At 38.0% G+C, this 22632-nt stretch overlaps 1 protein-coding gene across 1 annotated transcript; it reads right to left on the reverse strand.

Moving 5' to 3' along the window:
* Nucleotides 1–10521: 10521 nt before the first annotated feature.
* LOC119085471 (lysozyme C-like) lies at nucleotides 10522–11601 on the reverse strand. The gene has a single exon (XM_037195888.1). The coding sequence runs from the start codon at nucleotides 11510–11512 to the stop codon at nucleotides 10769–10771; it is 744 nt and encodes a 247-aa protein (XP_037051783.1). The 5' UTR covers nucleotides 11513–11601; the 3' UTR covers nucleotides 10522–10768.
* Nucleotides 11602–22632: the final 11031 nt, after the last annotated feature.

The raw sequence follows: 22632 nt of genomic DNA on the forward strand, positions 1-22632 counted from the left end.
CAATGTTATCAAACACAGGGAAAGATGAAAAGTACACTGTGTCAACAAATAATCTATCGAGTAACAGGTCTGGTCAAAAAAATTAGTTTGTGTGTCCGCTGCTGGAGATTATATTAGTATATAATTACTAGGTCCCACCTTTTGGGCGGTTCCAAATAAGCTGTCACTGTTTGTATCAGAGCCTAATATTTGGGAATTAATTCCCTAAAATTCACAAAAAATTCACAAAAATTTTTTCTTTGCATATTCATAGTTTTTAAACGTTTTTGAACCTTTCCTGATGTTTTACGGTTTATTTCTTTTTGTACACAAAAAGTCAGTTTTGTACACAAAACTTACATTTTGTACACAAAAAGTTTATTGTTTATTATTAAACCATGATTTTGTACACAAAAATGATTATTTTGTACACCAAAATGCTTATTTTGTACACAAAAATGATCAATTTGGACACAAAAAGTTCATTTTGTACACAGTAAGTTCGTGTTGTACACAAAGAAGTATAATTTTGTACACATAGAAATATCATTTTGTACATAAATTTGATGATTTTGAGAGATATAAGAATATATTGATTCAGCGACGTTAGCGTGTTTTAATAATGAGCTGTTTGAGATGAGAAAGTAATTGGTAAAAATTATTTATTTATGTAGCAGCGCCGCAGGCCGTGGAATATAAAAAAAAAAAAAAAAGCGGGGTCGAGGGGCGGCAGCCCCCGCAGTGGGGGGTCAAGGGGGTACAGCCCCCCTTGCGGGGTGTAAGGGGCGGAGCCCCTAGCGGGGTTTGGGGCAGACGTACGGCAGCCTGCAGGGCGTAAAGAAAAGCTCGCCGCAGGCGCGGGGGTTTGGGGGCGGAGCCCCCGCACAAAGAAAATACATCATCCTACAGTAAAGACAGTGTACGAAACAAGATGTAGTCCAATGACAAAAGATTGAATTAAGCAAATATACTTTTGAAAGACTACAGACACAAATTACACGTTCTCTTCTCTAACTGTATTACCTCTTCTTTTTGGTGCCGTTGTTCTGTTAATTATTAACTTCTAGGAATGAAAGTGCTGCTCAATGCAATTTATGTTTATAATAAAAAAATCTCTCAAAATCAAAAAACACAGCCAATTGAGAACTCTCATTGTGATAAAGCTTCTTTGTTTTGTCACACTTGATAACTTATGTGCTGAGATCGCGTAAAGCTAATTCAAAAAATTGCTAGAAGCTTAACAAGATTTTGTGTACGAATAGTGTTTTCTGTGTACGTTGTTACGGTTTCCGTGTACAAAATCAGTTATGTTTGTGTACAAAATATTTTTGTTTGTGTACAAAACAGACCTTTTGTGTACAAAATAATCAATTTTGTGTACAAAATCTTTAATTTTGTGTACAAAATATTTTTTGTGTGTGTACAAAAGGGACGTTTTGTGTACAGAACGTACTTTTTGTGTACGAAATGAAATGAACCATGTTTTACGAGCATTTAATTAGAAAAATGGAAAGAAACAAAATTTGGGAATTTTTTGAGAATTCTAGAGAATTTTTGGGAATTAATTCCCAAATATTAGGCTCTGGTTTGTATGACTGAACAGCAACATTAGTAAGTTCGTGAACTGGAGATCATTAGGTCGGGGGTTCGAAACTGCTTCATGTTAAACATTTTTAAATCTTTCAAACCTTTCAAATAAACCAAATATTCCTCTCAATACAACACATTAATCCGATAAATTGAAAAATATATGGTAAGAAGCGCAGAAAAAATTATATTTTCTTTCCAATCGTACATCGGCCGTTTCGTACAAAGGTAAATCGTTTTTCACAAAAGACTTTCTCTGTTGTCCCTAAATTGCCTTTGTGGTAAACACAAGATTTCTCTCGGTGTATGAATATTCTCGACTATATTAGGTTCTTAGTTTAGAACAGTTGTATAACGTGACAAAAAGTCGCACCCGATAAGAACACAATGTAATTGCGTTGTGTTTTAAAGGCTGCGCCTTTTTGTCAAGTTATAGACGTAATAATCTAACACATCCCCTCAATTTGATATCTTTTACCCCACAAAAATGAAATGATTTCACCCCGCATTCGTTCAAATTGTCTAATAATCCAAAATAAGACCCGAGTTGTTTACTATTCGTGTCAATTAAGACCTTCTCTTCGCTCGGCCGCAAACTTCTCACTCGTCCGAGCTGTCTAATTTTTCAATAAATAAACGCGACTCGAGTGAATTACAACCCTCGCTTCGCGCGGGCTGCAAACTTCACACTCGTCTCAGTTGTCTAATGTTCGATTTGCTTTGACCGCAAACTTCTCGCTCGTCCGAGCTGTCTAATATCGCAATACGATACCGCAACTCGTGTGAATTTCGACCCTCTCTTCGCTCGGGCCGCTAACATCACACTCGTCAAAGTTGTCTAATATTAGGTTTGCTCTGATGGCAAATTTCTCGCTCGTCCCTCGGACTAATTGTCTAATGTGACAATAAGATACCGCGACTCGTGTGAATTACAACCCTCGCTTCGCTCGGGCCGCAAACATCACACTCGTCAGAGTTGTCTAATGTTAGATTTGCTTGACTTTTTTAATACTATATAATTTTGGGTATATGCCGCTTGTTAATTATCAAATATAGAATTTCAATTATCAATTATCAAATACCAATTATCGAATATCATTTATAGTGTTCATTTAATACATTTAATACATTGCATTTCTATTTTCTGGGATAACTTCCGAAGCGGTGATCCCATATAGCTCATCGTCGAAATTGACCTTACAAATGTCAAATGTATAATTTTAGGAAACTAAATTGTTCACTATTTTCTGCCAGTCAAGGGAATAACACATTAAAATATCAATTATCAACAGTAAAGGGAATTATCAATTATATCAATTATCAGTGGTGTATTATCAATTTATCAACAGAGTAAAATCCTGTTTTTCTGGAATAATTTCCAGAACCTTATCCTGAGATGGCCCATCTTCGAACTTAACCTCAGGAATCCCATTCCCATTCCTCGTCGAAAAAAAAATCATCAAAATCGGTTTTTCTTCACATTTCATACATTGTTAGGTTACAAACATTTTATTATGGTATTTTCTCGCGTAAAATCCTTGACTTTCAGTCAAGGGAATTGTCATAAATTATCACAATATCAATTACCAGCGGTGTATTATCAATTATCAACAGAGTAAAATCCTGTTTTTCTGGAATAGTTTCCAGAACCTTATCCGGACATAGCCCATCTCCGAACTTAGCCTCAGGAATCCCATTCCTCGTCGATTAAAAAAAATATCATCCAAATCGGTTAAGAATTACTCAAGTTATCGTGATGACAAAAAAATGGTAACAAACAATTACGTTTTTGATAACATTTCATACATTGTGTGGTAACAAACATTTTAGGGTAATTTCTGGCGTAAGACCCTTGACTTTCAGTCAAGGGAATAATATATAGTTTATGTATCCGCTTCTCCACCTCCGGGCCCAACGAGTTTGTGTGTCCGAAGTCGAGAAATTCTGACACGTTATATTATACTTGATGTGTCTATATTACAGTATTATATACTCTATATTTAGTTTATGGGTCCGCACCTCCACCCCTGGGTCAGGTGAGTTTGTGTGCCTGCAACCCCAGATCTGCTGTAGTGCAGTTGATAAGGACCATTTATACGAGAACGTTTACACTCGTATAAAAGCTGGGCTACCTCTCTAAAAGTTTATTTTTCTCATTGCAAAGCAGGTAAAATTATCATTAAGGAACCTACTGATAATTTTACCTACTTTACAATGAGAAAAGTTAACTTTTAGAGAGGTAGCCCAGCTTTTATACGAGTGTAAACGTTCTCGTATAAATGGTCCTTATCAACTACACTACTGATAATTTACTTAATTCAAATAATGTAGTATTGTAGTAACGCATATTCTCTCCATAATCATGGTCCTACGTTAGTGAAGGGCCGTGACGCAAGTCCGTTCACAATAAAAAATTTGAAGAAAAAAAATCCGTAGGACTGAGTAACATATACGACTTTTTTGACTTTTCCCCCTCCGCTCTACTACTTCCCACTTATTTTATTCGTAGTCTGCGCGAGTTGAACAAGCTATCACACGGCAGATAAGGTTAAAATTTGGCCGAGATATTAAATTTTAAAACTTGGAAATTTGTAGATATTTGTATGAAGAAATGGATTTTTATACATTTTGAAATTGATGAATTTTACCAACCTTTGTTACTTTGTTGCAATGTGTGTGAGCGTGTTAAGCTAATGAGCTATGGTACCTATAACTCAGAAAATACTAGAGATAGAAATTTCGTTCAATAGACATATTTAGAGAGTTTCACATTCTAGTCGACACGTGTGTCAGTGTTTTCCTAAACAGTCGCTTATTTGTGAGCTATGAGCGTTTTAAGTACGAGCTATGTCAGCCATAACTAGGAAAATATGGCATAGATAGAAAGTTCGTTTAAAAGACAAATTTATAGAATTTCGTCTAATTTTCGATTTTCGTCTAATTTTCGATTTTCGTCAAATTTTCAATTTTCGTCGAATGTTCGAATTTCCTCAAATTTTCAAACTACGTCAAATTTTCGAATATCTACAAATTTTTAATATTCGTCAAATGGAAGCTGGAAGGTTCTGATCAAAATGAAAGTATAGAGTTTTGTAAGAAGAATATTTCATTCAAACTGCACAACATAATTGTCTATTGTCTAACTTACAAACGACCTGATATCGCCCAAAACCACTTCCAGTGAAAGTGTGACGCAAGTCCTGTTATCCACTTACAAAAGAACAGATATCGGTGTAGGTGACGCTTGCAGATTCGACACGCAAAAAGATATGCGCCACAAATGGCAGCTGATGAGGAAAGTACGCAAAAGTTCTATGAATAAATAGATCTGTGCCCTGCGACATTTTGAGTCACTCATAGCCCCACGGACTTTCATTGATGCTATTGGCCGCTCATGAGTGTAAGGGACACTTTTTATTTTATTTTTTATTTTTTTTATTTTTATTTTTATTTTTTTGGACCTAGATTAGGGCATGCCAGACAAAACGTAATCCGGGAAATGGCAGTTTCTTGTCGTGATGACCCCACGACTCGAAACGGGTGCCATTCGACGCCCACAGATCCCAATGAACCAAATATGCTTTGCCAGACAAAAAATGCTCAGAATATTCCGATGCCAGACAAATTGAAAAGCTCAAAATTCGAGATTTTTTGTCGTGATGTCCCACAGCACTTAACGCAAGGCACACTTCCGATTGAACGAAATACACTTTGCCAGACAAAAAATTTTCAGAATTTTCCGATGCCAGACAAATTGAAATGGTCAACATGGTCACTTTTTGTCGTTATAAGGTCACAATCTGAAATAAATTCTCTTCGATGGCCACAGATCCCAATGAACGAAATACACTTTGCCAGACAACATTTTTACAAAAATAAAGTTCTAAAAATGTCTTTTTTTATCATGATAACCCCACGACTTCAGGCAAGTGCTATTAGACGCCCATAGACCCAAACGAACTTTTCCACCTATGCCAGACGAAATTCCTTAAGAAATGTGGGCCGCCAGACAAATTCAAAAGTCCAACATGGCCGATTTTTGTCGTCATAACCCCACGACTAAAATTAGGTCATATTCGACGCCCACAGACCCAAACGAAGTTGTCCACCCATGCCAGACAAAAAAAAATCGGAATTGACCCATCCCAGACAAATTTAGAACTCAAAAATTCGATTTTCTTGTCGTCATAACCCCACGACTTAAATTAGGTCCTGTTCAAAAAAGTGAAAGGATTGACGTACAACGGCTTTACACACAAAATGAAGATTTTGCTACGAAAATGACTGCCGAATTAGATAACGTCAACAATCAATGTAACACATTGGACGAATTGAATACTAAAATCGTCGATACAATAATGGGTTTCATGAAATCCAAATGCAAATCCGTCCAAGGGAAAGAATCAAAACTCAGCAGAGAAACATTAGACCTGATCGCAAGCAGAGCAGAGTTGGTAAAAAACGGAGGACGAGATTCGGTGGAATACCGGAACTTGTCTAAAAGTATCAACAAAGCAAGGAGATCAGATGAAAGAAAATATAATGTCCAATTGGCTCAAAACATAATTGAAGCTAACTGCAATATGAAAGTCCTACGGAGAAAAATGACAAACGCCAAAAAAGAAATCTTCAAATTACGAGACAAAACAGGAACGATCCAAACGGATCGAAATGCGATATTAAACATTGCAACAGAATTTTATGAGAATTTGTTTTCTTCAGCAAGACAGAGCCCAACGGAAGAAACCGAAGATAGACCAATAATAAGAAACGTAGGATCGGAGGATATGCCCGACATAACTGTTGATGAAGTCAAGGCCGCAGTAGCCGAGATGAAAAACAAAAAGTCTCCTGGAGAAGATGGTGTTCCAGTGTAAGCCATTAAACTGGGTGGAGACTCCTTATTAAAGGCAATCACGGCTTTGTTTAATCAATGTCTCCAATGGAAAGAAGTACCAGAAGCCTGGGAAAATGCGGTAATTACATTGCTGCATAAAAAAGGAGACATAACAAAGCTGGAAAATTACCGGCCCATAAGCCTATTGTCAACACTCTACAAGTTGTTTATGAAAATCATTACGAAGAAAAACACTAACAAGTTCGACTTCTACCAACCTGTTGAACAAGCTGCTTTCAGATCTGGTTTCAGCACAAACGACCATTTGCAGGTGATGAGAACGCTTATTGAGAAGTGTCGTGAATACAACATCGACATAGTCTTGCTATTCATAGACTTCGAAAAAGCTTTCGATTCAGTGGAAACATGGTCGATATTGGACGCATTAGACGAATGTAGAGTAGACTCAAGGTACTCCAACACAATTCGATATGTGTACAGAAATGCTACTTCATGTATGAAACTTCATAAGAGCACGGACAAATTCAGAATTGGCCGAGGTGTAAGGCAGGGTGACACCATTTCACCGAAATTATTCACAGCGATTCTGCAGAGTATTTTGAGGAAGTTAAACTGGAGTAAAATGGGAATAAAGATAAATGGAGAGTACCTGAGCAATCTCCGCTTCGCTGATGACATTGTACCGATAGCAGCGAATCTAGGTCAGGCTCAGCTTAGGCTACAACAGTGAAGAGGCAAGCAAAGTTGGCCTCAAGATGAACTTATCGAAAACAAAAGTCATGACCAACATCGGGGACGATAGAGAGATCAAAATTGGTGACACTGTCATTGAACGAGTCGACAGCTACGTATATCTAGGACATAAACTGAAGTTAGGTCTGGACAACCAAACTGCAGAAGTAAGACGTAGGATTGGTATTGCATGGGCAGCGTTCGGAAAACTCAGACTAATTTTCAAAAGCAAAATGAATAATAGTCTGAAACGCAAAGTTTTCGACACTTGTGTCCTTCCAGTGCTCACTTATGGAGCGGAAACGTAAACTTTAACGAAAGCATCCGAAGATAAATTGAGAGTGACACAAAGAGCCATGGAACGGAGTATGCTTGGAATAACACGCAGAGACAGAATGACGAATCAATGGATTCGACAACAAACCAGGGTCGTTGATGTCATGGAAAGAATAGCATCTCTGAAATGGAGCTGGCCGGGACATATTGCAAGAAGGACAGACGAACGTTGGACCAAAAAAATCATGAACTGGCGACCATATAAAAGACGAGCTATAGGTAGACCACCAGAGAGATGGACAAACGGAATTAAGAATATTGCAGGTACAAACTGGCAGCAAATGGCAATGGATCGTACGAAAAATCTTCAGAAAATAGTTGAGATAATTCAACTTATATTGCCTGCAAAAATTTAACTTTTTAGCCCCGTACGAAGTACGAAGGGGCTTATAGGGTTACGATGCCGTGTGTAATTGATGGAATTCGAAGCAGACGGTAAGGGCTAAGTGTCTGCCTATGTTCATAGATGACGAATCCGCAATAAAAATTTTGGCCGTCTGTCCGTCCGTCTGTCACGTCGATATCTTGAGTAAATCAAATCCGATTTCAAATTTTTTTTTCCCTGAAAGATAGTCAAAATAGTGAGGCTAAGTTCGAAGATGGGCGATTTTGGGTCGACCCCTCCCGAGCTGGGGCTCCATAAGTGATTTAACGTTTTCCGAAGATATCTCTGGTCATTTAACGGCTACACTTGTAAGTGATACATCAAATGAAAGGTATTTACAATACCGATCGACGAAAAAAAAGTTTATGGAAATTGGATGACCGACTCGTGAGTTAGACCCCTTGGTGTGAACTAGATACAGGGCGGCAAGCCGTTTTTGCTTGTAGGCTGGCCAAATTTGAACGGATTTAGATAGATTTAAATAGATTAGATAGGTATTGACCGTACCAATCAGGGAAAAAAAAGTTTATGAAATTCGGTTTACCGGAGCGTGAGCTAGGTCTCTTGGAGTGCGGCCGTACAGTGAAGGTGGTGGTTTTTTGTTAATATCTCGAGTAAAATTTGACCGAATTTCATGAATTTTTTTTTGTTTGAAAGGTACTAACGAATGTAAAGCAGCCGTACTATTCCACCTCCTAACAAAATGGCCGTCGGCTGCCATTTTAGATTTTTGTAAAAATAATATAAATCGATGAAAATGATAATTACAAAGTCACTGATCGAGAAGTGTAGTTTGTGTTACATTTGAAAGGAACGTCGTACGGGGCTTCGTAATTGCGCTATGCGCAATTTTTAAGACGTACACATTTCATAAGAATTTTACTTTACCGACGTTTACGGCCGCAGTAGGCTTATGGTAAGAGTAGGGCGACAGACGAACTAGGGTCACGTGCGCAATAGATGTACGGGTTTGTACGGGGCTCAGTCGCAGCAAACGCTCCGACTGTTCTGACGGCTCGTTTTATTAAAATTTCTTACACTTTTTAATCAAAGTGTGCTAATTTGATAACAGGCATTTTGCTGGCGTAAGATGTGGTTGTAAAGAGAGTAAAAAACTACGTAATTCATAAATGAGTCAACTATCAAATTTGATAGTCAACTATCAAGTTGTTAGCAAGAGATGTTTACACGTTAGAAGATGGGCATCGAATGATGAAATTATTCTTCCTACTAGTTTCATGCACGTCGAAAACAAACTTATATGACTTACCCACACTACCAAACAAAATCAAATTTCATCAAAGTAATCTTTTTTAATTGAGGCTATGATCAAAATTGTTAAATCTCGTTTTTCTCGGATAGCTCCCAGATAGCACATCTTCGAACTTAGCCTCGGTATTTTAATTCCACGTATTTAAAAAAAAAGAATCATCCAAATTGGTTGAGAATTACTCAAGTTATCGTGCCCTCAACGATTTTTTGTTAACCACATTAAACGTTTTTCATAGCATTTCATACATTTTCAATCACAGTGTACCCTTTTGTTACCCACATTGTTTGGTATTTTCTGTGTAAGACCCTGACTTTCAGTTAAGGGAATAAATAATCGATAACATGTCCAACCTATCGGTATTTTAGCACTTTTTATCGGTAAAAACTTTTCGGTAGTTTAAAATAATAAAATATTTTTATCGATACTCGGGAATTTCGCAATCGGTCATTTATTACTTTTTATCGGTAGTTTTGAATTAATTTATCGGTCGAATATAATATACCATTTTTATTTGTCAAATTTTCAACAGTTTGAGACAATAGGTGAAGGATGAATCAAATGCCTGAAATGATGAGAATCTCGAACCTCTAGAACATATAAAATGTTGAATGTTAAATCTTGTTTCGCATCGTTATTGTAAGGCCTGAAACAGTCTTAAAACGACGAGGAACGAAAAGAAAATCGAGCCGCTCCCACATGAGACCATACAGTTCACGTGAAACTAAGTGATGTACAGAACTTCCATCGCTAATAATTTCAGGAAAATATTTAAAAGAAGATATTTAGTAGCAGAAACACTTGACAGTGTTTCGCATTTCTTTATCTCATTGTGAGCTTGATTTCTTAGTTGAATCACAATTTATTTCGTTACACATTTCTTGTTCTGCATTTCGCTATCTTAGTATTCTTATTATTTGTTGTCAATTTAACTTAAAGAAGCGGACGTGTCGTGTGGTAAACGACGTCCGATGATTCAGCCTCGTACGAATTCGCATAACAAAAAAAAAATGGTTGACATGCTCCTTCGGCCTTCGGGCCACCCTGCTGTCATTTAGGTATCATCGGTATCACCTCTCTGCACACTAAACAGCTCTATACAAAACACACACTCTACAATTAATAGGGGTCTAGTCGAAATTTTGCTTAATTTTGCAAGTGGTTCAACGTGGGCCAAACGAAGGAAGGTGGCCTTAATTATTGGTAATGCACAAGTCATCCATGCATCATTTTTTTTGTTTCAAAAACATCAATATTTGGGTCACAATGACTCGGCCAATATTAACAGTATAGTGTGTTGTTTGTATTTTATTTACTGCATACAACATTCCATATGTTTTTAAATGCTTTTTGTTTAACGTTGGCTGCTGGGAATTTCGAGACGTCATTGAATTGGTTTTTTGGCGTACTAAAGGGACTAAACAATTCGACGAAGTATACAACATCAGTTGTTTGAGAATAATGAACGGGACATCGTGAGAAATCTGATTCTTCCGAGGAAAAACACTGAAAAACATACATTTCAATACATTTCATCTCTTCTCAAATCACTATCAATCTTTCATTTCCATTAAAAATATCGCCAGAACGCCAACACAGCGATAACATCTCCCCTTTTCATCTAAATCATTAAATGTTCTTCGAAATCCTTATTTTGCACAGACCTTGCAAGTCGTTTTAAGTTGCGATACTTATACAAAACGGCAGCAATTACAACCACCAATGCTACAACGATAGTCGATAACAAAATGTTTTGCGTTGCACACGAACATTGGACAGACGAAGCATTTAACGTTTGATGTGGGGTACTCTGAAAATCGGTGACATGATGACCCTCGCTCGAATAATTCTGGCTTTGATTTTCTGTTGTTGTCGGCATGATCGTAGTCATTACCGTTGTCGTTGGTGCTGCACTCGTAGTCGAAATATCCGACTCTTTCCCCATCAATCCAATCAGCATCTCGATGGAACGTAGGCATTCGTCAGCTTTCTGTTCGTAACGTTTGCATTCCTTTTCAATTTTCCCCCATCCGTTGAGGCCATGTTGCGACAAAATTAAATTGGCACAGGTGACGTCGTCGGCGATGTCGTCATCCAGCAAATCCGAGCACTTTACGTTGCAACCGCCACCAGGTGCATCCTTTCCACACCACCATTTGCTGCCAATGGCGTAGATCCCTTTATAGCCGTTCTCAGTGTTTCTAGCCGTGTGCAAAGAGCTGACAATGCAGAAATGCTTGTAGATGTCTTCCCTTGGAATTTGGTGTCTGTCGTACAGCTCATTAGCAAATTCACACTCGTCAAATATTTTCGCGACGGTCAAGTGCAATGCGATAAGCAAAACTGTGTGCGTAATTACTTTCATTGTGATAAAAATTTGAATTAAAATTTAAACGGAACACCCAGCGCCACCGATTTAATTGGAACGAAAATTGTGCTGTTGTTATCACTTTCGATGTGTTTTCAAAACTGAAGTCAGAGATGAGACGCAGCGACGTTTTATTTTACAATTGATTGAGATGGAAATTTTGAGTTCACGTTTAGGCGACAAAGAAATTCATTTATTGTTGAGAATGATTCATTGTGCGCCTCAGCGGAAAACAAATTTAGCAAATAATACATTGAATGACAAGGGGCGAAAGTAAAAAATTCAACCGTGTGCGAGAGTAGGTGCCCGCGCCGAAGACAAGGGTCAAAGCACCTAGCAGGGTAATAGAAAAAAATAAAGTAGTACTTTAATCGAAGTATGCGAATATTTCCATACCTTTTTTTTCATAATGTCATTGCAAATTTACCATTAAGGCTGCTAATGGTATTATTGGTATCAAAAAACTACTCTATTTGACGTGTAAAAACCTCTATTACCCTGCTAGGTGCTTTGCAAGGGTTCTAATCGTACAGGTTCATTTTTTTACTTTTGCCCCGAGTTGTTCATAATATTTTTTGTATACGAACATCGAAAGTTGATACGTATCGCAAACACCAGAACCAAAATTTTGAAATAAGAAGGTATTTAGCCAGAAAATGCAAGGGCCTGGGGCAGCAGCCTCCTGGCACATGAAAATAAATCAGCCATCACAGCAAAAAACACACACACAAATCCACGCCATTAGTCGTATAAATTTATACGTCAGAGAGAGCTTTTTTCTCCTTTGTTACGATCTGTCAGTTGTTCTATTTTGCGATTTAGTATGGAAATGAAAACTAAAATTGAGATATCTCTACTGTTTTAAGTGGTTCTTCATATTTTTTTGGACCAAAATGTTTTAAAGTGTGTTTGGAATCGATTCAATTTGGAATCATGAAGGTAATGCCCAAATAAACATGATTCGGTGTTTCGGTGAAGAATTTCTGTAAATGTTTCGGCTCGCAAACGTTCGCCTTGGTCTCTCAACCGACAATGCTTCCAAATTCAACCTGTGTGATTGCCGCCCTGGCCTTCGGCCACGGGCTGCAAACTTCGCACACGGTTGATTTTTTTTACTTTCGTTTCTTGTGATCCATTTCGTTTCCATAATCGCAAAATAAAAATAAACTGACAGATCATAACAAAGGAGAAAAAAGCTGACGTATAAATTTATGCGACTAATGCGACTAATTTATGCGTGGATTAAGTTCTGATTTTTACAAAGCTAAAAGCTGTGCCACAACAGCACCAAATGCCAAATAATTCTGTTACAGCAACCCACCCATATTTCATTTATAAATACAAACGAACTGTCGCTTTCGCATCGGCAAATAATACATTTGCCGAGTAGCACAAGCTTACGACATTTTATCAAATTGAGATGGCTAGAACAATTTGCAAACGTTTTGGTGTGTGCAGCCTAAAAGCGTAAATGTCTATTCGCGTCTAAGTGTGGCAAAGAGTGAGCACTTCATAAATTTTTTGTGTTCAACTGGACAGCTCCAAGAGGTCGCATATGGCACAACCAGCCTCAAACTCGATAGTGGAGTGAAAATTTCTGTTGTCAACACTGTTATGAACGGAATACACGAACACGCCATAAAGGAATACATAATTCACTGTTGAACAAAATGAAGCCTCATACACGCAAAAAACTAGCAGGTGTTGATTCATATGTGGTAGAGGCATTTAAGGTATGACTATGACTACAAAGTAATCACAAAAGACAGTGACATAGCTGAAGCGTTAGCTGACCAGTTCGTACAAAATTACACGATTACCGTCAATTATAGTAGTCCACTAGATGATAAAGTGAACAAAGTCGTCCAGTCTATCGATCGTATTCGTCCATCAACTCTAAACACATCCGATCACCACGTTCAGACGGAAAAGACCTTGAAAATAATCTTGAAATTCGTTAAGCCTCGGGAATTGACGGAATACCGAACATACTGCTCAAACGGTTGCCTAGTGTCGCCATAAGTTCATGACGAATATTATAAACTGGTGCATAGATAAATGCTATTTTCCAGGACACTTCAAGAAAGCGAAAGTTACGTCAATTTTGAAACCACAGAAGACCCAAAGAGCGCTGTCAGCTATTGGCCTATTGAGTTCTATTGGGAAGATATTCGAGAGGATTATATACGCGAAACTGAATGATTCTCTCACTGCAAATTTAGTGATAAAAGCAAAATAATTTGGCTTCCGGACAGGTCACTCAACAGTTCATCAGATCCAAAGGATCATTAATATCATAACAAATCAAGCAGGAAATCGACAATAATGGTCCTCATAGACATGGAAAAAGCCTTCGATTCGGTTTGGCATAATGGGCTACTCTTCAAATTGGATATATTTGGAACTCCAACGTATCTAGTGAAACTAATATCGTCGTTCCTAAAGTACAGAAGCTTTGTGGTTTGTGTCAATGGAAAACAGTCTTCGTTCAAAACTATCCCCGCTGGACTCGCTCAGGGCTCGGTTTTTTCTCCGTTATTGTACGCTGTTTACACATCAGACCTAAAAGTACCGTCAAATTGCGAGAGTGGATATTATGCCGACGACACTGCCATTCTCTCCTTAGCCAAACAGTCCAACACTATCATTAAAAACCTGTCGAACGCTCTATCGAAAATTCACAAATACTTCGTAAAATGGAAGATCAAAATCAACTGCGACAAGACGCAAGGGATCCTCTTTAAATTTAATCAATCCAGTAGACGAACGCCTTCGAGGGATTTGTACTTCAATGGATCGCCAGTCATCTTTAAAACCGAAGTAACCTATCTGGGGATGATAATTGACCACAAGCTAAATTTCACAAGACGTATTGAGTCGTGCAGGACAAAGGGGCTAAACAGCGTTAAAGCACCCTATCCGCTCCTCTGCAGGCATTCAACGCTATCAACCGAATCCAAGCTGAAGTTGTATAAAACCATCATTCGTCCCAAGATCGCCAGTATGGCACATCGCACACGAATCACGGAAAATTGAAGGTGACTCAAAACAAAATTCTGAAATGCATCCAAAATGTACCGAGGACCTTCCCAACGAACGTGCTCTTAGGAATGTCCGGAATCGATCCTGTCAACCGCTTGGTGCAACGCCAAGCCGATGAATTTTTTAACAAGTGCGCAGTTTCTGAGTATGAATTGATCAGGCGTATAACGCGGTGATTCTGATTGTTTCCATCCTTTCTTTTTTTTTAATCTTTAATTTGTAGTTTTATTTGTTTTATTTTGGTTTTTCTCTCATTCTTTGAAAAATTTTAAACTGCCAAATTTTTGCCTCGACGATTCTATGATGATGGTGTATATATCACTTTTTCGGATATCTAATTTCGATTGAAATGTAGAGACTTGACTAGTCGGTGAAAAATCTAGCGATTAACCACGACGAAGAAATTTTATTATGTACATGTGTAAAATTATATTAAATAAGAGCTAACGCCGACCCGAACGAAACACCTATTCGTATCAAAAGCCTTTATTGTGAAACTCTTCATTTCTCTTACTTCATTTTCTTCTCTGCTGAAAAGCTATTCGCGCTTTAAAATCACTTGCATTATGCACTCTTTGCCTTGCTATCATCAACAAATAAATTGCCGGAGGCAATATAGACAGCCCCGTACGAAGTCAAATATCATAAATTCCTATTTAAACAGCTATATACCGCTATATTTACCAATATTTCACTATAAATAAACATTACACAAATGAATTTGCTATTATATAGCTCTACATGCCTGTATATTGCTCAATATAGCTGTATATAGATATATATATATATAGAAGTCCACATATGGGATTCCTAAAAAACCCCACACATAACCAATTACTTCTCTGTTAACAGAAACTCTCTAAGTACCATTTTTCCCAATATATTTCAATTTTACTAAAATCCAATATGGCCGCCGGAAGCCATTTTGTTAGGAGACCTCAAATAGTACCGACGCTTTTACTCCAAGAGACCTAGCTCACGCTCCGGAGAACATAATTTCAAAAACTTTTTTTTCCCTGATTGGTACGGTCAATACCTATCTAATAAAGCTAAAACAGACGAAATATGTTCAAATGTGGCCGACCTACAAGCAAAAACTGCTTGCCGCCCTGTGCCTGTTTCACACCAAGGGGTCTAACTCACGAGTCGGTCATCCGATTTCCATAAACTTTTTTTTTTGTCGATCGGTATTGTAAATACCTTTTATTTGACGTATCACTTACAAGTGTAATGTTTGAATGTCCGGAGATATCTTCGAAAAACCGTAAAGCACTTATTGGGCCACAGCTCGGGAGGGGTCGATCCAAAATCACTCATCTTCGAACTTAGCCTTTCTTTTGACATTACCAAACGGGAAAAATAAGAATTTTCAAAATCGGATGCGTTTTACTCAAGTTATCGTGCGGACAGACGGACGGACTTTTTTTCGCTGATTTGGCATCTCTGGACAACCACAATAGGTTTCCCCTTACTTAGAGAGTCCAATTCGACGTGTTACAAACGTATGCGTAAACCTATAAGACCCCAGTACTTCGTACGGGTCTAAAAAGGTATGACTAGTTTCTGGATAATAAAACATACATTTTTTTAATTCATCCGTTATTCTCCCAGGCTTTGAGAACTTCTTTCAAACTGCTACGACGTGATGGGAATGAACAACTGTTGGAAAGATTAATTCGTCTGAAGGCTATTGAAAGGCTTATTGCAATTACGATGATTCTTGCAGCAGTCACTGTGTTAAGCACGCTTTTTCTCATCCGACCGACAAGGACCTGACCTCCGTCTGTAATAAGATTCATCTTTCAATTTGTGGCGAATGTGTTAAGATTACTGATTGCATTGACAGAGGATTGCATCAAAGAGATACTAACTGTCTTATCTGAGACAGACGGTATTGAGCAAAATCTTGTCGATATTTGTGATTCCTTCCTGAACTCTGAAGAGGAGTCAGACTTTGAATTTTATAAAATTTGTTGATTTATGACTACAATTAGATACGTTGGGACGTCGACTTAACCTCGGTCTCAACAAACGGTACATAAGGCCCAGTATTAGAGTTTACATAGCCTTGTACTAGTGTGAGCCGGTCAATAACCAAATCGCATTGCATAACATCCTATCCTATCCTATAGCCCTGAGTCTCGCTTTTTGACCAGCCTGCAAAACTACACATCTGAAGAGATAAGTAATAAGCCACCCTCGTCTGCCAGCGAGTTCAGTTCCATGACCCGTTTTATGGCCGGGCGGAAAAGCGACGCTTTAGAGTGCCGTGGCGGCGACACACTGCTGAATCGGGTGGCAGTACAACACACATCTTACACACATGACTTCAGAAAACGGTGAGGATGATTTGTTTGATTGCGATTTATAAATAGAATTATTAAACTACATAAAAAAAGCAAGATATTACTGATATTTGGCCTCTATTACCGTTTTCTGAAGTCATGCTTAAAATTTCGTCGTAGATGGACTTATCTCACTTAGGCACTCAATAGAACGGCACTGTTGACCAGAGATATAGCAAGTGAGGTGTTGTTGGAAAGCTGAGACTAGCAGCCAAACAAATCTAAGCAGTTTGGCTGCGAAAAACTATCATGAGTGTGACTTAGGTGTTGCTGAGTTTCACAAATATGGCCAAAAAAGAGTGAAAAATATTGAACCACTATAAAGTTACTATGGAGAAAATTTGGAAAAGTAATTTTTTGGATATTGGTAGAGCTAATGTCTCTCTACTTGTAAAACTAATTACCACCTCTGTGACTCAAGTATCCACGCCTGTAGAAACTTTCAAAGATCGTCATTTTTCAACTTCAATGAGTCACCACCTGACCACCTTGCATCCATGCGACAAATTTTTTTGTATTATGACCATTAGAATTCCATACCCTATCGATTGCAACCCCAATCAGCTCTATCGCACCTACAGAGCACTTTAGGGGGCCTTGGTCCGGGTGCTCCTGACTGCACGGATGAAAATCTAAAATTTTTGTGGAACGTTGTTCAGGGTCACAAGCAGACTAAGAATATCCAAAAATATCAAATTTGCGACGACATGTTTAATTAAACTCCATTCAACCACACCGTGTGTGTCTTCATCACCAGCTGATCGAAAACCAGCTGTTGCTAACTATGCACATTTGCAGAATTTACCTATTGAAGTTATTTGGATCACAAGGGACGAATGTAAAATGATATCGACGCATAAGTATTTATTTGGAGCATTCTTGCATATACATATGTAGAAAACAATTATTTAATGAGTATGTTCGAAGACATGTTCCAATATCTCCTATTATACCCAGCACCTCACTTTACTTTAACCTTAACGTAACATACACGTCGCTTTGTTTCTGTTTAATTGTTACTAACTCTACTTATTTTGAGTCTATGTATGTATTTTTAGCCCCGTACGAAGTACTGGGGGCTTATAAGATTACTATACCGTTTGTCAAACGAATTGGAAGCAGACAGTAAAGGCAAAGCATTTGGTTATGTTCATAGATGACGAATCCGCAATAAAAAAAGGTCCGTCCGTGACCCCTCTAGCTTGAGTAAATCGCAACCTTTTTCAAAATTTCTCCCGATTGGTATGTACAAAAGTAAGGTCAATTTCGAAAATGGGCATGGTAGGGTACTTCGTACGGGCTTTTGTAATTGCGCTATGCGCAATTTTAGAGATGAACACCTGCACTTAATTTGCAAAAATGGTTTCGGGCAAAATAGTGTGGTAAATGGTCTAGATTATAGGTAGCATTGCAGTAATTAATTATGTTGATATGTCACAACCATAAACTGATGACAATGTTTCCAATCAAAACGAGGTTGCCTACTTTAAACCAAAATGGGTCGCCCCCGTTTCGTTTTGCTAACATTGTCATCAAACGAGTCGTCCGGGCCCCGTCGCAGCAAACGCTCCGACTGTTCTGATGCCTTGTTTCTTTGTAATTTCAATTTTCTATTTATTGAACGAAACGTGTAGCAAACAATTTGCAGGTAATCAAATAATCGAGGACGTGAAATACGTTTAGGAGATATTTATAGACCAGGCTGCCACCTATTTTATTGACATAGTGTATAGTTTAAAAGCGACAGTTTCTGCTGCTTACAGAGCAGAATAGGCCACTCTACAGAGCGAAATGTATATCACTAGAAAATTAATTCCAATTTTAATCTTGTTATCGTCGTTGATAATTTTCAACGTTGCACAGGAAATTATTGACGATGAAGAGGAGGGCGACGGTGTTGCAGTACCAGGAACTCCAGAAGATCCACAAGATCCCGATGAACCGGATTTTGATGATGGAGATGTTATTCTCACCAAAGCACAAAAGCAAGAGCATCAAGATGAAGCAAAAGGAAGATCTATCGAGCATTAGATTACTTCTATAAAAAGGTCTCAATAGTCACTTTGAAGCTTATTTTGAGACTGAATTTTTGTTTTGGTGATTTGATTTCAGAAACAATACTCATGTTACATTTAACGACTTTGTACTTCACGTCGATATTCTTCGTTAAACCATATTCGAGTCATTGAACGGGGCAATGCAGCTTGTATTCTGGACACATCCGACAAGAAAAAAATAGATGATTTTTATTTGTTATAATGCTTTTAATTTGACGACTAAAATATGATTAAAGATAAAAAAGTAAGTATAAATAGTAAAAACTTAAAACTAATTGATAAACATAAGCTAACGCCGACCCGTACGAAACACCTGTTCGAATCAAAAGCTTATATTGTGAAACTCATCATCTCTCTCACTCATTTTCTTCTCTACTGAAAAGCTATTCGCGCTTTAATATCACTTACATTATCCATTCTTTTCCTTATTATCATGTACAAAGAAATTGCCGGAGGCAATGTCGACAGCCCCGTACAAGGTAAATTTCACAAATTCCTATTTAAACAGCTGTATACCGCCATATTTACCTATATTTCACTGTAAATAAACATTTTACAGATGAATACAATTGCTAAAAGTTTCTCATATGCAGAATGAGCACCAGCTGAATATCACCAGCTGGTGTACAAACAAAAACACTTTGCATTGTTTACAATTCAAAGACAACCTACACACATTGAATTTCTACATTAACGTCATCTACGCGCACAAAACACGTATGAATGAAGTAAACACATTGTTAAGAATGTGTTTTGATTGTTTATCATACAATAAGTGTGTGCAGATCCAGCTGGTGATATTCAGCTGGTGCTCATTCTGCATATGAAAAATATTTACAGGCTGCATGCTATTATATAACTGACAATAACTATATATGCCTGTATATGCCCGCATGTAGCTGTATATAGTCTAGTCGTATATACGTAACCCTAACTCACCAAACCTTAATACATGTCACTAGATCTCACTGCATCATAAAGCTCAAACTCACTGTATTTCACTGCACTATGGGCCAAGTTTCTGTTTCTGAGAACGTTCATTCAAAAGGTTTCCGGGAGATAATTAAAGATATTGTTATATCTAGATTTCCCGGACAGGTTTTTAATAGATCACCCACGGTGCGGTTTAATGAATTTTAACTGAGAATGATTTTAACTGATGCGCTTTTGATGTTTTTGGATATTTCGCATAAGAACTGTGCCCTAAACAATATTTTATAGAAAAAATAATTCGTCCGTAAAGTTTCGAGAGCGATGGCACCCGTTACACCAGAACTGAACCAGAACACATAGAGGACGTGTGTTGATACTGTTATCGATAGAGGATCTGTTAGAAGCTCCAGGGGAAAAAACTGATAGTAATGAAAGAATATCGGAGCTCTGTCTTGAATAGACTATTTATTCAAGTATCAAGAACGTCTAACCAGCTATCATGATTATAATATAAATATTAGTATCCTGCCTGATTACTAGATTAATCTATAAATTGTACCTTCAACAGGATCAACTGCTGACAACAACGGTGTAGCCGGTGGAAGCTGGTCAAAGCCTACAAAATGTCACCTTCAGGGTGTCGGCAGCCATGAGGGTCTTGACTGCGAGAGTCAATAAGTACTGATTTTTGTAGGCCATTGTCTCATCTATCAACCCACAAAACAAAAAGTTTGAAAGTAGTCTGGATGTGTGATGAAACACACTCAAATCCAATTAAGTTTTTTCATCGAAAATTTCCCTTTACTGTCGAAGAATAACAAATAATACAAAGAAAATATGAACACAACTTCTTCAATTTTAAATCAGCTCAAACGTGGAAACTATCATATTCTGAAACAGCTTTAAGTAGACCTTGAGAGTACTCGGGATGACTGATTTGGACCTTATACTTGCACCATACAGCGTTGAAATCGAAATGCACAGCCGGTGTTAAGGAATCTGCGCCGCGTCATTCACAATAATTCACAAAGTGACATCTTCCTTATACAAAATGTCTAAAAATATGAATTATTGTGAATGACGCGGCGCGAGATTCCTAGCAACCGCACAGCCTCGAACGCCTGTTCGCTGTAAAAACCAAGTGATTCCTGAGTTTTTAGACAAAATCTCTGTATCTAAATAACTTACGTGGAAATTATTGATATAGTCGGTAAAGGGATCAAGATTTTTCCCGAAACACGATTTTACTACAGAGTGGAAATCGTCAAGAACTTTGACATATTTTAAACAACCTAGTGGGTAGTTTGCATTAGGGCTCGGAAGAGGTCAGGTTTGACCTGACCTGAACTTGAAGTGAAGAAACCTGATTTAATTCAGGTTAGGTTCAGGTTTGGCCTGACCTGAACCTGAACCTGATTTTTGCACTTCGGGTCTGACCTGAACCTGACCTGAACCTGATTGAAAATTTCAGGTCAAACCTGAACCTGACCTGAATTGACCTGAAATATGTATTTAAATTGGAGCACAACAAGGCGACCCTTGTGGACCTTTGGCTTTTTCATTAATAATTCAACCGATTATTGAAGTCATCAGAGCTAGCATATGGTATTTAGATGATGGCACATTAGGAGGACACCCGGATACAGTTCTGAATGATTTGAAGTTAATAATAGAGGAATGTCGTAACATTGATTTGGAGATAAACCCCTCAAAATGTGAGTTGTTTTTCTGTGGTGATCGGATCGAATCAGTAGTTCAAGATTTCGAAGCAATATCTGCTGGTATCAAAATTGTAACCGATGATCTGGAACTTTTGGGAGCACCAATTTCTGAGGGATCGGAAGAAAAACTTATTTTGAAGAAGCACAATGAGTTGAAAGTGATTTTTGAGCGATTGGATCATCTAAATTGTCACACAGCATATTTCCTACTTAAGACATGCTTCACAGTCCCAAGGTTGACGTATTTGCTTCGTACGAGTTCATGCTTCCGTCACAATCATTTGAAATCGATCGACGATGACGTCAAACGAACATTCGAATCAATAACCAATTGCCGTTTGAACGATGAGAAATGGTCCAAGGTTTCAATGCCAATTTGCTTTGGAGGAATGGGAATTAGAAAATGTGAGGACATTGCACTTCCTGCATTTTTGAGCTCAATTAATTCAGTTATTAATCTCGTCACACTCATGTTGCCAAATATATCCGATGAGACAATGATAGCCGACTATACCGACGCTCTAAATGAATGGTCGCTAGTGTCCGATTCACTTCCAGATGGAAAGATTTATCAAAATGAATGGGATGATTTACTTATGTCAGACAAAATGGAATCATTCAATTTTCAATCCAATAAAGACAAGGCAAGACACCTAGCATCTTTACACAACGAGTCAAATGCATGGCTGTCAGCTTTACCTTCCAAATTCGTTGGCACGTTTTTGGACAACAACACGTTCCCAATCTCTACAGCTCTTCGTATCGGTTCCGATATTTGTAAAACACACAAATGCATTTGTGGTGATATAGTATCAACCGATGGAACACACGGACTAAGCTGTTCAAAAAGGTCAGGCCGTCTACCTCTTCATGTAGATCTGAACACAATCATTCAAAACGCTCTTCATTCGGCTATCATTCCTTCGAGAAAAGAACCACCAGGAATGTTTAGTGATGATGGGAAGAGAGTTGACGGAGTAACCCTTGTGCCATGGAGTCGTGGTCAAATGCTCGTTTGG

This window comes from Bradysia coprophila, unplaced genomic scaffold (genome assembly GCF_014529535.1).
Source record: "Bradysia coprophila strain Holo2 unplaced genomic scaffold, BU_Bcop_v1 contig_94, whole genome shotgun sequence".
NCBI classification, from domain to species: domain Eukaryota; kingdom Metazoa; phylum Arthropoda; class Insecta; order Diptera; family Sciaridae; genus Bradysia; species Bradysia coprophila.